General features: G+C 47.4%; 1 protein-coding gene across 11 annotated transcripts in view; it reads right to left on the bottom strand.

Annotated features, from left to right (window-relative positions):
* Window positions 1-917: 917 nt before the first annotated feature.
* Window positions 918-16,416, bottom strand: part of PICALM (phosphatidylinositol binding clathrin assembly protein) — a 74,648-nt gene continuing 59,149 nt past the window's right edge. For 9 of the 11 annotated variants that reach the window (XM_040426378.1, XM_040426387.1, XM_040426376.1 and 6 more), the window contains 4 exons: window positions 13,662-13,721; window positions 10,515-10,613; window positions 7,231-7,333; window positions 918-2,240 (listed from right to left, as the gene is read on the bottom strand). In XM_040426378.1, the coding sequence (XP_040282312.1) occupies window positions 7,241-7,333; window positions 10,515-10,613; window positions 13,662-13,721 (252 nt within the window). In that variant the 3' untranslated portion in view covers window positions 918-2,240; window positions 7,231-7,240. Of the gene's footprint in view, window positions 2,241-5,368; window positions 7,127-7,230; window positions 7,334-10,514; window positions 10,614-13,661; window positions 13,722-16,416 lie in introns of those variants that run through there. The other 2 variants (XM_040426377.1, XM_040426381.1) reach the window with 2 other exon arrangements.

Genomic DNA, 16,416 nt, shown 5'->3' with positions numbered 1-16,416 from the left:
TGTTTGTATGGACGCCGTCAAGGGCTGTTTCCTTCCACATTTCCAAAAAAACAAACTAGTAGGGTGCCTGTAATAAAGAACCTGGGGGCAGTGACTGTGGCGGAAATCATTACCCACCACTTACCTCCTGAACATTGGGGCCATTTATTCTAGCTGTGTTCTAAGCTGCTCCCAATGGTAAATACAAGGGAACTGAAGGAAGGGCTCCCCAATCCAAAGGTTCACCATGAATGGGGTTGAAAAACATTGCTCCTTTCTTCCAAAAACTGCACCACACCTATCCACTGAACAGAGCCGAGCCGCAATACCCGACAACCCAAGGACAGGTGCGGTGCGGTTTTGGAAGCAAGCAGCCATGTTTTTCTAATCCTAGACATCCCATTTCTTTCTAAAACATGGCCAACCCAAGCAGTAAGAAATCCAACAGAAATGCTGTAAATGTCTCAACCACCAGCTGCCACCATGTACAAACCATTCTGTAACATTCACAGTCTATCCAATATGAAGATATGCAGCAATTTGTTGGGGGAGTAGAGTTCCCCTTATAAAGAGAACGTCTCATTTACACAACCCCATGGGCATCATAGAGGCATTGGTGGGAGGGGGGTCACCCACTGCTACGAACCAGAACGGAAAGCTTCTCAGTAATATCGCATCCCGTTGTGGTGGGCTTGAGAAGTTATTGAATTATATGGATGGCCATTCATCTGCATGGCTGCCATGTAATACTGCATTTCACCTGTAGTGGCCGCTGCAGGGGAAACGCTAGGTTTTTGCCAGGATTGGGACCAGGGGCGATCACGCTGATTGTCCTGAGGACTATAGTGTGAAAGTAGTGCGACAACCCCTCTAAACCATGCACTATTATTCCCCACCTTTAAATAATGTCACGATAAAACACTGACACAAAACCTCAAACCTGTTGAAGCTGAATTTTATTTGAAAATCCACCAATTCCTGACCACATACAACTTTTTATCTTTTAAACAAAAATAGAATCTGCAGAGACAATGCAGCAGGTACGCGCTTCATGTACAGAATTGCTTTCATGCCGAGAATTTCCCTTTCCGACGTTACTTCTGGCGTTTTATTTACATGACGAGCGCTGGTCAACAGCGCTGGGGAAGACCCCTTTAAAACAAAATGGGCGCGTGGGGTGTGTGTGCACGGCTGTAAGGCACTGCATGACAAGGGTCTGACTTGGCGATCTCCCGTGGGAAGGCCGGGGTTATTACTCGGGGGTCGTCACCTGTATCAGCAATGGGTTACAGTCGGGAGAGAAGAGGGTGGGGGGGTGTGGCTTAACCCCTAAATCCCCATATGGAAAACATGTTATGGCACTTAAAGTGACAGGTTTAAAATCCCCCCCCCAACTTTATAGGGTTTAAAAAGGAAATTATACAATGAAAGCAATTCCTCACATTCATTTTTTTCCTATTTTTTTTTCTTCATAAAAGGCATCACCATGTCCAACGTAAAATAATAATCTGCCAAGCACAAAGCAGTATTTCGCCCCCCCCCCCCAATTTAAAATGTAGTGCTCTTCACACCCCCATCCCCCTTTGCAGACTTCTAGGCACGTCGCTATTGGAATCAAAGCAGCTCAATAGGGTTCCAGGTCTACTGAGTTCACCTTGCACCCCTCCCCCCATTAGCAGTATACGGACTTAAAATATTTAGTGCTTGGTATGAAATCACTTTCATAATAAAAAAAGAAAAATAAAAAAAAGAAACCTGTTTACATCCATACATAGGTCATAAGGTGTTCGATACATTGTTAAATTGATAATCATAAATAAATACAAATAATACATAAGGAATGTCTACTGCAAACTGAATATATATATATTTATAGCTCTGAGAGGAAGGGGTGGGGTGGGGGGGTGGTACTCATTTTACGGCCCGGAGAGAAGGAACGTGACTGGTGTCTGTTAATGCGGCCGGCTGCGCTTCCCTCGTCCTGTGCCCCCTAGGGGGAAAGTGTACAGTAGTAGAAAGTTTGTACCCCTTCACACAGAATAGCCAAATACAGGACGCTCTACTGTATTCCCGTTGTGGGACCGGTTACGGCGTCCCGATTCCCCCCAACAGCCCGTTCTGGTACCATTCGTGAGGAAGTGGAGAGAGCTTCTGGTCAGCAGCTTGGATTTGACTGGAAGTAGGGATTTGTTACGTAGCCTTTTAGTTTTTTTGTTTTCTTCTAAGGGTTCTCCCGTCCAGCTGGGTTACATGAACTGCATCTGGAAAAAAGAAAAGGGACGGTCATAAGAAAGGCTCAGAGTAAAGGGGTTGTCCAGGACTTCCACCATCAATCAGTTGTTACCTAGTGGCTCCATCCACCGAGTAGTGGGAAGAGCAATGCTCCTTCCTACTTAAGTGAAGGGGGATCTACAAGGTAACAGCTGATCGGAGTGCGGGGAAGGGAATTGGACCCCGCTGATTTGATACGAATGACTGATCCACATCAAAAACCTGGACAACCCCTTTAAGGCTCTTGGTTCTGCACAGAAGCTGGTCCCGTGGCCTGCACAGGATACAACACTCATTTCTAGGCTTGTAGACCATGTGGCCGATACCTAATGTCAAATGTTCTCAATGGCCCAAAATTACCAACCTATTTGTACTTGTTTTTGGTGTTTTTTCACTTCACAAAACGTATCTGCCCCATGGCACCGCAGCCAGCTCTGGCCTTGAAGAACAGGCTTCTTTTTTTTTTTTTTTTTGCATCCCTGTTGTCCCAGAGGCATAACTGGGGTTGGGTTTTTTTTTTTTGTGTGTGAAAGGAGTGCATTTTTTAATGGCCAGATATAATCTATTGAAAACATTCCATCACAATTTTTTTATTTTTTTTTATTTTCTTTAAAGCAGCGAACATGCCGTATAGACGACGTTACATTCTAGGGCTGCAGCCATCAAGTAATCTATCGATTATTCCAACGACTGAGCACTCTAATAAGAAAAACCTTCTTAAAATAAAGTATTGCTTTATAAAAAACTATATTTTTTTATTTCTTAAAGTGGTATAGCAAATAACTGCACACACACACGAGGCTTCTTCCACAGCTGCAATATACATTCTGTCAGAAGAACAGCCAGAATGTACCGTATCAGGCATAGCTGGATACTGCCGGATGCTGCAGCCATTGACTGTAATGGGGTCCGGCCTCGTTACAGCATTCAAGCTGGGTTTTGGCCAGACCAAAAAAAAAAAATACCTCTTCAATTAGTGTTTTTCGGTTTGGACGATACCCAGCATGTATGCCGGACCACATTATAGTCGATGAGAGCATATAGCTGGTAGTATCCGGCTGTACCCAATACGGTATTCTTCTGCCAGAATGTGTATATAAGGCTATGTTGTGAACTCCGGCAGTTTGTTCCGGTGGAGGATCCGACTGCCAGAGTTCACTGGCTGCATCTGTCATAGCTGGATGCCCATTGACTGTAATGGGGATCCGGATGCTTTACCCAATGCTGCACAGTGACATAGCATCCGGCCAGATGATCAGAGCCCCAGTGTTCACACACCGCAATGTGAACCTGGCCTAAGCTGTTAAAGAAAACTAAAAAAGATTATCAAATTACTTTTCAAAGCAAAATTCAAATAAAAAATACTAAATTACAAAAAAAAATTACAAGTAAACAAACTAGTAAGACATGAACATTGCCTTACTCTTCATGTTGTTCAACTTTGAAGACTTACAGGCAACTTTAGTTCTGACCGTCTTGCATAACACATCTGTACTGTGTCTTTCTAGGGCTTTCTGGCATTTTTAGAAGGCAAAAACTATGGGGGAGATTTACCAAAAGTGGTGTAAAGTAAACTGGCTTAGTTTCCTAATAGCAACCAATCAGATTCCACCTTTCATTTTTCAGAGGAGCTCTGAAAAATGAAAGGTGGAATCTGATTGGTTGCTAAACCAGTTGACCATTACACCAGCCAATTGCCATGTTACCCACTCCCCCAGTGCCTTCAAAAAGTTTAGATCAGCCCCTCTATGCCATGTCCCCCACTCCCCCAGTGCCATCTGCCCCTCCATGCCATGTCCCCCATTACCCCAGTGCCTCCATGCCATTTATTGCCATGTGATGTCCCCCACTGCCATCAGATCTGCCCCTCCATGCCGCCCCCTCATACTATCCATTGCCATGTGATGTCCCCCCCACTGACATCAGATCAGCCCCTCCATGCCATGTCCCCCACTGCCATCAGATCAGCCCCTCCATGCCATGTCCCCCACTAACCCAGGGCCAGTGCCATCAGCCCCTCCATGCAATCCATTGTCAAATGCCATGTCCCACACCAATCAGATCAGCCCCTCCATGCCATCCATTGCCCCCCTCCCCCAGTGCCTCCATGCCATCCACCATGTCCCCCACTCCCCCAGTGCCATCAGATCAGCCCCTCTATGCCATGTCCCCCACTCTCCCAGTGCCATCTGCCCCTCCATGCCATGTCCCCCATTACCCCAGTGCCTCCATGCCATTTATTGCCATGCGATGTCCCCCAGTGCCATCAGATCAGGCCCTCCATGCCATGTCCCCCAGTGCCATCAGATCAGCCCCTCCATGCCATGTCCCCCACTGCCATCAGATCAGCCCCTCCATGCCATGTCCCCCACTGCCATCAGATCAGCCCCTCCATGCCATGTCCCCCACTGCCATCAGATCAGCCCCTCCATGCCATGTCCCCCACTAACCCAGGGCCAGTGCCATCAGCCCCTCCATGCAATCCATTGTCAATTGCCATGTCCCACACCAATCAGATCAGCCCCTCCATGCCATCCATTACCCCCCTCCCCCAGTGCCTCCATGCCATCCACCATGTCCCCCCCCCCCCCAGTGCCATCAGATCAGCCCCTCCATGCCATGTCCCCCAGCGCCATCAGCTCTTCTATGCCCCTTCAAATCACCATTATCACCCCCTGCGCCCACCCCTAACCACCCCCGCCGGCAGATTCGGGCCCCTGCTAACTTTATACTTTTCCTGGCAGTGCGCAGCTGGCTGACATGGAGTCTGCAGGAGACGGACATGCACTGGGAGGGACCTGATGTCTCACACAGCGTCAGGCTGTGCGCTGACGATGTGTGCACGCAAGGCCCTGGTCAGTGCAGCGCGGTGCCGACGGGAGGGCACGGAGCGGTGAGTGAGAAGCTTCACTTCACTCACGCTCCGTGGTCACGTGATTTAAACAAATCCTCAATGCAGGGACATTGCATCGAGAATTTTTTTGTATCGATTACATCGAGTAATCGTTGCAGCCCTATTACATTCATATAGTTTTTCTTAATGTTTTACTACTTTTGTGCAATATATTTTTATATGTAATATTTCATAAAAATAAAAAAAAACATTTTTTATGTTGCGTGGCTATATGAAAAAGAAGAGCAAACTGTATAAGAGATTCGGCGAACGGCTTTTTTTTAATTTTGCAGCCCAAATAAATACCCAAATCCAGGTGTGCAAACCTTGTAGCATCATCCCCAAGAAGACGGGAGGCTGTAATCACTGCACATGCACACTTTTTTTTGTCCTTATCTGTTCAGTTTTGTTTTTTTTGCGGTCTGTATGCGGAACCATTCAATGGGGACGCAAGAAAAAAAATAAATAAAAAATTTAATAAACTGGAATTTGTTTATTTATTTAAGGAGCATGTGCAAAAAGTGAAAGAGACTGAAGACTTTCTGAATGCACTGTACATGTCTGTGAAGGCCATGGTATATCCTTAGTGACAAGTCAAAGCAACAGGCCTTGTATTTCTCTTGAAGCCGTTTCGGTAGATATCCGAATGAGAAAGCCAGTCGGATGACTAACAAAATATGTTCTGAAGAAAATACGATTCCAGTTGCTCCGAGGTATTACTAATGATACATTCACATTAACATTTTCTACATTTTGTGTAAATCTTAAAAGCTCAGAAATCAGAGTGTTGTATCACAGGATCAGGCCAGTCCCCGGGAGACGCATACAAAACAATCCGGGCTGATCACCTTCAAGAACAGAAAAGAAAAGCTCAATACAAAGCTCGGCGCGCTGAACGTACGTGCTGCATGCAAGAAACAGATCAAAGCCGTGTCGTTCAGGCCTAAAATAATTAACGATTGGGAATTATTAACAGAACGTGACACAAAAAGCACAGATACAAAGAGGAGAATCAAGTGAACTGGGACAGAAGAGGCAAAAGGAAGCAACACAAAGAGGGTGAAAGGCGCGTCTCCTAATACTCAAGGATCAGGCGGTGAGGGGGGGGTGGTCTACAAACCGTCCAGGGGGGAGGAAAGACCATAAAACCAGGCTTCTTGAATGTCACCCGACCTACGGCATGTCCATCTGGATGTGGGGAATCTCTTCATGGAAGCTCCATGTTAGGCATCGATAGTCTACGCACCCGGTCGTGTTTCGTTGGATGAACAGCCTATCTCAAGTCTAATTAACCACTGCTTCTAGCAACAAGGAAGTCAGGAGGGCCCCATAGATGTCAGAATGCCCCCCAATAAGGGTATAGTCACACGTGGCAGATGTATTCTGTAACTGTCCCCATTCATCTCGATCTGGCTTGCAAAAACTCAAGTGCAGTTGAATGGAACAGATTTTCACCTGAAGACATTTCTGCAGCAAATCTGCCATGTGTACATATCCCCTTGTGTCTGCTCCCTCCGTTTAGATGCCACCTGGGCCAATCCTTCCTTTGCCAACAGTTTGGGGGGGGGGGGGGGGGGGGGGGGGGTTCTGCATGAATGAAACCAAAAAGGGCTGGGCCCCTCTTCAGGTTATAGTCTCGCTGCATAGATGGCTCAGCCTTGCCATAGGGTAGGGATCTCAGGGGTCCATCTTGGAATATGGTTCTAACATATACAGCCTACATCTTCTTTGTGGGCAGTACAGTTGCTGAAGGGCTTCTCCCCATCCAGTGTCACAGTATGCCATGACCACCCCATTAAACGGGCACTCCAGTCTTTAACTATCTTACAGTGAAGTAACCCGCTCTGTAACTGGACAGTAATCAAGTCTTGTTCTTCAGCACCCAGCCCTCGCCCATTCTGTAAGTGATCGGTGTGTGGGCCATGCCCAACGCAGGTCTTGCTATTCATGGTGTCGGGGTACGGCCAAATCAAGTAAATAAAACCAGGGGTAAAAACAGAAATTAAAAAAAGTGACAAAGCCCCAGAAGGGGACTGAGAAGCAGCTAGATAGGAGTGCTCTTCCTGCCACCCGCCTGCTGACTATACCTATGTGGTCCTACAAGAAATCCTGTAAAGAGAGCTGTGGATAGGGGTCCTTCCCGGGCGCTCTGTGAGGACTCTGACTGGAAGGGCTGGAGGCTGCAGACAACTGGGTGAGAGGCAGAGAGAAATAGGTCTGAGAAATGACAGAACATGGAAATGGAAAAAACAAAGGGATTCCCCCCTTTTTTACAGACAGAAAAGGAGAAAAGCACAGACAGATGTACAAGAACAGTCCCACTCCCTGCAAAATCTCCACACTGACGTCATGTTCTGATGAAGCATCCCCAGATCAGGACGACTTCCGGCGTGTTCCACCACAAGTCACATTGGGCCATTAAAGCCCTGAATGAGATGATCAGCGCTCATTTAAAGGGTCTTTTCACACGGAATGATGCAAAGTGAATATGGGACGAGCTGTCGTTATTATGACTGTGTCCACCCATCCATGTCGCACATTGTTAGCAATGTGCTGCCCACAAACTGGGATTTAGGGTGCTGGCATAAAAATCTGCATTTGTCGGGTGATCGGTGATGTGCCTACAAGGGGCAATGGATGTGATTGGATGTTTGCGACCATTATAGGCCCTATCCAACTGTGTAACACTGGCCTCATGAGCCGTCCTCTTTAGGCCAGATTTACATGGCATGCGTCACAGCCGGACCATGAATAGATTCCTCTGATGTTGTGAGTTTTGGCTGGGACTCATGCGAGTAATACAGACATGTCCAGGACATGGACGTGTGAAGCTTTGTGAAATATATCACTGCTGCAAAATAAGATGGCAACCATTAAGTTACTGGATAAAAACCACACAAGTGCACGGAAGGGACATGCACATTGTTAACCCCTTAGGCTAGGGCTACACGGCGACGTGTTGCGCGCCATATATATATCGTACAACTACACTGATGTCACACAACATATTTTGCAATGCTAGCCTATGGTGTCGCACTGCAACATGCGACACAACAGTCACACTATAATCAATCTTAGATGTCGCAGTGTGACACCATAGGCTAGCATTGCAAAATATGTTGCATGACAATGGTGCGAAATCAATGTCGCGCGAAACATGTGGTCGTGTAGCCCTAGCCTTACTGACCAGCCCCAGCCTAACCTTAAAGGGGGTTTTCCAGCTTTTCTTTTTAAATTTCCACTCCAGTCCACGCTGTGAAAAAAAAAAATCAATACTCGCTTGCTCCGTTGCTGCTGCCTGGCCGTCTTCACTGGTCTTCTCTGTAAACTACTGGATGGACAGGGTGACCGATGAGGCTGCAGCCAATAACCTCAGTGGTAATGTGTAACCAAGTGGAAAGTGATCCAGCGGTAACATGCACCTTGGGGACAAGTAACCGTGGCGGTCAGTCATTGGCTACAGCAGCACACGTCTCACCCTAACTATCCAGAAGTTTACAGACGGGAACGAGTGGTGGGAATAGATTCTTCCAGATACTGCAGGTTGCAGTGGAAATCACATGCCGTAACCTTTTTTTTCACTTTTTCCGTACTTTTTTTTTCTGAATAAGTTGCATTTCTCAATCACTATTGACTATGTTTAATGGGCAACTCATGTCTTAATAAAAAAATCTATTTTAGCATATGTTACTGCAGCATTATGCATAAAGCAATCTTTAGTTTCTTCACATAGCACCATTTTCCTTGAGTTTTTCCCTTCGTTATAATCTTCCCATGATGGCTCCTCTGCCAGTTCTCTGAGGCCAAAACTGCTTTCCCTCACTTCCCATACATACTTGCTTTAGCCAGAAGCTCCCTGCCAGCCAATCAGGTTGGATTACTGAGGGACACGCCTCCTCACTCTGAAGCCTAATGCAGACATGCAGTGTGGAGGACCGCCCCTCTGTCTTCTGTTTATACTAAAGGGGAGACAGACAAGCCCTAGCAACGGTCTTTTAAGGGAGCAGTGGAAAGGGACAGAGGACATTAATGAAAGCTGTTATTATAAGGTAATTACAGATCTTTTGATAATCATTGACAGACTAACTCAGGTATACATGCCTAGCTCTAATAAACTAGCAGATAAAATAAAAATATGACAGTAACCCTTCAAGAGGTTGAATGGCTAGGATCAGACCTGCTGCACTGGGAGCCTGGCAGTGAATGGCGAACACGCCCTAACTAGCCCCTACAAATAATGGACGGGCACGTCATTCTGCAGGTTAAGGAGTTAAACTATTTTCTGCCACATCTTTTTAGAACCTAAAGGTTAAGCTCCAAGAAGGAGCACACAAAGAGTTAACTGTGAGCTTAAAAAAAAGGGATCCAGTCGAGAAGCCAGGTAGCCCCCGCCACCTAGACTCTAATTGACAGTGGCGAGAATGCAGCCATTCCCCCGGCTGACACATGGAAAGAGCCTGTTCAGCCTGAAAATCATCATCTGTGTGAACGGGGATTAGATGCAGAGTATGTCATTGCATGACCTCAAATCCAATCAAATAAAAGATGATAAAAAAAATAAAAAAGCCCAAACCACATCGGATAAGCCTAGATTAAGCGCTGGCACAGGACTGCAGGTATAAATAGTGCGTGGAGAAAAATACCATGCATCAGATGCACTCAGGGAAATGTAGCGGTCTCAGGCACATTAGGGGCCCAAAAGGAGACCACAGCACCAACAATGGCAGGTGATGCTTAGGGCCAAAGTGTCGGGCTAAACCTCCTTATACCTCTAGGATAAGTTAAATAACTTTCTTCCATCATAACCAATTTTTTTTTTTAATGCTCCAAAATGAAAAATGAAACTACTTTTCAAATAATCTAAATTGAAAATCTCCTGCCGTTTCAGGCATACAGCTCCTATTCCAACTGTCTGATCCTGCAGCTCCCCTCCAACTGTCCATAGTCTATGAAGATTACTTAGGGGTTATGGAAATCATTAGGAGGGGTGGATGAAGGAGACACTCGGCAAGTATGGCGACCATGTAATGCTATCGTTCCCCTGCAGCCACCCTCAGACGGTTAGAGAAGCCGGGCCCCGACTGCTGTGCTGGCTTCTATCGAGATAGAAAACCTCTTTACCATTGTTCTTTGAGGCGCTGGTCTGCCTTTGGTAACATCTTGGCTTAAATGATAGTTTACGATACGTTTGTGATTTTCATAGGAAAGTAATGAAGGAAAACGTAACACACATTGGTCATGTACGGCCATCATGATCACCTCGCGCAAGGAGACAAGGCAACCAGAACTATCCTCCTGAGGGGGTCTCCAATTTAGATAATGGCTCATGAGGAGCACAGAATCTCTCTACTAGGGACCCGGCAGAACTTACCTGTGCTCCTGATACAGGGCCAAAGGGATTAGGTGGTCTCATAACAGGCTGGTTGTATATCAATGATTGCTGTGGTATTACAGGTCCCATTTGTTGAGGCTGCAAAATAACAGTAAAAAAATAATAATCAATTATACAAAATAATAATAATAATAATAATAATATATAAATATATATATATATATATATATATATATATATATATACACACACACACACACACACACACATATATATATACACACTGCTCAAAAAAATAAAGGGAACACTTAAACAACACAATGTAACTCCAAGTCAATCACACTTCTGTGAAATCAAACTGTCCACTTAGGAAGCAACACTGAGTGACAATCAATTTCACATGCTGTTGTGCAAATGGGATAGACAACAGGTGGAAATTATAGGCTATTAGCAAGACACCCCCAATAAAGGAGTGGTTCTGCAGGTGGTGACCACAGACCACTTCTCAGTTCCTATGCTTCCTGGCTGATGTTTTGGTCACTTTTGAATGCTGGCGGTGCTTTCACTCTAGTGGTAGCATAAGACGGATTCTACAACCCACACAAGTGGCTCAGGTAGTGCAGCTTATCCAGGATGGCACATCAATGCGAGCTGTGGCAAGACGGTTTGCTGTGTCTGTCAGCGTAGTGTCCAGAGCATGGAGGCGCTACCAGGAGACAGGCCAGTACATCAGGAGACGTGGAGGAGGCCGTAGGAGGGCAACAACCCAGCAGCAGGACCGCTACCTCCGCCTTTGTGCAAGAAAGAACAGGAGGAGCACTGCCAGAGCCCTGCAAAATGACCTCCAGCAGGCCACAAATGTGCATGTGTCTGCTCAAACGGTCAGAAACAGACTCCATGAGGGTGATATGAGGGCCCGACGTCCACAGGTGGGGGTTGTGCTTACAGCCCAAGGACGTTTGGCATTTGCCAGAGAACACCAAGATTGGCAAATTCGCCACTGGCGCCCTGTGCTCTTCACAGATGAAAGCAGGTTCACACTGAGCACATGTGACAGACGTGACAGAGTCTGGAGACGCTGTGGAGAACGTTCTGCTGCCTGCAACATCCTCCAGCATGACCGGTTTGGCATTGGGTCAGTAATGGTGTGGGGTGGCATTTCTTTGGAGGGCCGCACAGCCCTCCAAGTGCTCGCCAGAGGTAGCCTGACTGCCATTAGGTACCGAGATGAGATCCTCAGACCCCTTGTCAGACCATATGCTGGTGCAGTTGGCCCTGGGTTCCTCCTAATGCAAGACAATGCTAGAACTCATGTGGCTGGAGTGTGTCAGCAGTTCCTGCAAGACGAAGGCATTGATGCTATGGACTGGCCCGCCCATTCCCCAGACCTGAATCCAATTGAGCACATCTGGGACATCATGTCTCGCTCTATCCACCAACGTCACGTTGCACCACAGACTGTCCAGGAGTTGGCAGATGCTTTAGTCCAGGTCTGGGAGGAGATCCCTCAGGAGACCGTCCGCCACCTCATCAGGAGCATGCACAGGCGTTGTAGGGAGGTCATACAGGCACGTGGAGGCCACACACACTACTGAGCCTCATTTTGACTTGTTTTAAGGACATTACATCAAAGTTGGATCAGCCTGTAGTGTGTTTTTCCACTTTAATTTTGAGTGTGACTCCAAATCCAGACCTCCATGGGTGAGGCAGCCAAATTAAAACTACTACAAGTTCCTTACCGCTAGTGTGAAAGTACCCTAAATCTATTTAAAAAGTGAATTGGTTTCACTGTACTTCACACCGGTTCTCCACTGCAGTTTCTCCGTTAACACATCTAGCCATTTTTAAAATTTTTATGGTTACCCTCGGTAAAAAAGACGATTTACCTCCACCCCTCACAGACATGCTCTAACCTTCACCAAATCTATCAAACCTATCCTGAAGAAAGAGAGGAGAACCCCTTAATTTGGTTGCAATTTATCTATAGACATGCATCTATCTCCCATGGACACAGCATTTCAATATAGGGAACTTACGGCACCGCTGTAGCCTTATCATTTTGTCCAATCAATATCTGCTGCTCTTGCCCGAGGTTCCGCCAGACCCGAAGATTGTGCCAAAAGGCTGAGGATCCACTGATAAGTCTAATGCAGGCATGGCCAACCTGCGGCTCTCCAGCTGTTGCAAAACTACAACTCCCACCATGCCCTGCTGTAGGCTAATAGATATAGGCAGTCTGGGCATGCTGGGAGTTGTAGTTTTGCAACAGCTGGAGGGCCTCAGGTTGGCCATCCCTGGTCTAATGCATTCAGCCAGAATTACCACAACATTCAAAGGAAAAAGGCAGGAAAGACAGATGTGTGTCCCCTGTGCCTCCTAACTTTCCCTGTTTTTTGTTTTTTTTTCAACCGCATCCATTTTGCGGCCTGCAAACCAGGCCTGACTTCAATGGGTCTGTGGTCTGCATTTTACGGACATGTTCTATCTTTTTTGCGTAATCACATGCAGATCTGGAAAGCACATGGATGATCCTTGTACTTTTCGCATCTGTATGTCCGATCCACAAAAAGGCAGAACATGTCCTATACTTGGCCGCAAAATGTGGACCACAGACCCATTAAAGTCAACGGGTCTGCAAAAAAAAAAAAAAAAGTGGACGGCACACAGACCACATCCGTATCTTGCAGATCCGCAATTGGCAGACTGAAAAATACACACGGTCGTGTGCATGAGGTCGTAGGCTACATTCACACTCGCGTTTTATGCGGACCCGTCATGGACAGAACTGTTCAGATAATACAACCGCATGCATCCGTTCAGAACGGATCCGTTTGTATTATCTGCAACACAGCCAAGACTGATCCGTCTCGAACACCATTGAAAATCCATGGAGGACGGATCAGTTTTCTATTGTGCCAGTGAAAACTGATCCGTCCCCATTGACTTACATTGTGTCAGGACGGATCCGTTTGGCTCCAAAGCGCAATGGAGACAAAACTAATGCAAACAGATGCATTCTGAGCGGATCCTTTTCCATTCAGAATGCAAACTGATCCGCTTTGGACCGCTTGTAGGAGCTCTGAACAGATCTCACGAACGGAAAGCCAAAACGCAAGTGTGAAAGTAGCCTTAAAAGGGAACCAGTTAGAATTGCTGTATGAAAAACCAGTGTGTGACAAGCCTTACCATTCCGAACGCTGTGATCCCTGTGGGCGTTGTAGCTGGATAAGCCATTACTGGTGGGGCCTACGTGAAGAAAAACAGGACGTACGTTAAAATCCAAGAAACCAGGGTAATGCATTGTATCAGGCCATTGCAGTGTGGCCATGCAGCAGAGGTGACCCAAAGCGAGAAGTGATGTGCTGCACGGACCTGAGTGATTTGTGCTCAGACAGTGAATTACAAGCCAAAAATAAGGAAAGTTTATTCCCCGTATCAAGCAGGAGGCTGAATCAACACAAGCACCCGAGACGCCACACTCAATTATTAAAAGGAAGAGCTGGAAGCCGCCACTTCCCGCAAGTGATATTTTTTTTCATGCTGACTTTTGAAAAGACTTCTTGTGTTGAAACTCGGCAGCTGCAAAAGGTCAGGGCTTATAAAACGACGTTGTTGTAGGCGAGATGACACGTTATGTCAGTGAGTGTATGGGCTGCCTACAGACGCCAAGATCTCTGCAAAAACCAGCACGAAAAATCAACTTGCAGGGTATACGATACAAGAAAGCAGAAAGACCATCACCTACAGAGCTGAGCTATACCTGACCGACTCTACGTCTAGTCCACTGGCACCTTATCACAAAGGTATATCACATGTATGAGCACACGTGATGGCAGCACAGCCATGACATGTCGACTGCCTGGACTCTGCGCTCCAAGATCAGGTCTATAGAAAAGAATCTTCATCTTTAGGCCTCATGCACACAAACGTTATGCGGCCGTTCCGTAAATTGGGGACCGCAATTTGCGGCCCCAATGCACTGGCAACATCTGTGCGGCGGCCCGGATGGATAGAGACCCATTAAACTTGAATGGTTATGTGATCCGTCCGTACCGTAAAATAGAACATGTTCCTACATAACATGTTTTAAACTGACTTTATAGCTCTGTGGGAGGCAGATCTAGAACACTGATGGTACCCGGGTTTAGTTTTTCAGAGCCTCCAAAGTGCCCGGGGGGGGGGGGGGGGGCGGACAGCGTGCTGCAAGTGCCGGGGGGGTGGGGGGGGGGGGGGACAGCGTGCTGCAAGTGCCCGGGGGGGGGGGGGGGGGGGGGCGGACAGCGTGCTGCAAGTGCCCGGGGGGGGGGGGGGGGGGGGGGGGCGGACAGCGTGCTGCAAGTGCCCGGGGGGGGCGGACAGCGTGCTGCAAGTGCCCGGGGGGGGGGGGGGGGGGGGGGGGCGGACAGCGTGCTGCAAGTGCCCGGGGCGGGGGTGGGGGGGGTCGGCGGACAGCGTGCTGCAAGTGCCCGGGGGGGGGGGGGGGGGGGGGCGGACAGCGTGCTGCAAGTGCCCGGGGGGGGCGGACTTCTCCCGTCTGTATCATCCGGCCAGCCCTGTATCCTTGCCGCGTCATTCTCGTTTCCAGTCGTAATCCAGCGCCTGTTCGCTTTACCACCGGGTCCGGGCATGAGCAGTACATTGCCCACTGTGGGTAGAGGCCTACCGGGCACTTACAGCACACTATCCGCCCCCAGGCACTTGCGAAATGCAAATTACCTATCTTTAAAACTTCGTTTTTTGCACTTTGGAGGCTCTGAAAAACTAAACCCGGGTACCATGAGTGTTAAGGATCTGCCTCCCACAGAGCTCTATAGTCAGCTTGTCACCTACATAACATGTTTTAGACTCCCTTCAATAGAATTATTACGTACAGAAATCTGGTGCCACACTTTTCATACCAAGGTGTGTGCACTGTAACGGTTTGTCCCTAGGAAAGCATGTACAAAAGCTGAAGGGGGTCGACCACGATTTACAAACTATCAGAAGGTTAACCCAATGATTGCAGCGATCAGATTTCATCTGCAGGGAACCTGGCAGCAAGCGTTTAATTCCTGTGCAGCGCCACCACAGGTTAAATTACGCATTACACATTTCTCACAGAAATCAACGGGGTGTCCCTATAATGGACAGACATGATGGGACCTCCAGAGAGGAAAATCTCTGCAGAACCTCCTTTCTTAACTTCCATACATCAGCTGATAAAGGCGTTCAAGAGCTTCATCGGCAGCATTCAGGAAGATGCAACTACACGCACCCAGTCCTCTCAGGGCCTTGGATGGGGATTAATGGGGTGCAGTGTATGTGGGAGGTGCTGTATCTATCCCATAAGGTAGGCTTTTTGGCACCAGGACGACCTCTTGGATGTGACATTCAGGGCAGGCTCCATCAACACTGCAATCTTCCAATCCCTATGATCCCAAGGAAGTCTTCTCATGGTGGGCGGCATGACTGCACCTTGTAGTGTGAGCAGTCCTGAGGAGTCCGTGTATAATGGCGCTGTAGGGTACGGGTAGAGCAACTGGCTATTACGTCCATGCATCTCCCATTCGGACATGAAGTCCCAAGTCTGTGCAAATGAGAGGGTCTACCTGCCCCGGAAAGCAGAAGAGCATCATTTTAGCCAGAGGAGAAAAAGGGGTTTCCGGGTGAATTTTTCAGGACTGGAGTAAACCTAGATGGTACATTGATGATATAGGACTTCAATGTCTGGTTGCTCGGGGTCTAACCACCAAGCACCTGTTTGCCACTTGCCCCTTTATCCCAAGTGTGGTACAGTTTGCAACGTGAGAGATAAGGAATAAGAACAGACGGCGCTCAGACTGAGAGCCGAAAAAAATCAATCTGGAACACACAGAGCAAATGCTTAAGTAACAATCCCCCAAAATAAGACCACCATCAATACTACCACTGAGACTTGAATCTGAACCGCCCCGGAGTCACT

This window comes from Bufo bufo, chromosome 3, assembly GCF_905171765.1.
Source record: "Bufo bufo chromosome 3, aBufBuf1.1, whole genome shotgun sequence".
In the NCBI taxonomy this organism is placed as follows: domain Eukaryota; kingdom Metazoa; phylum Chordata; class Amphibia; order Anura; family Bufonidae; genus Bufo; species Bufo bufo.
Note: the sequence above shows the minus strand (reverse complement) of the source record. Positions and strands in the feature narration are given on the sequence as shown.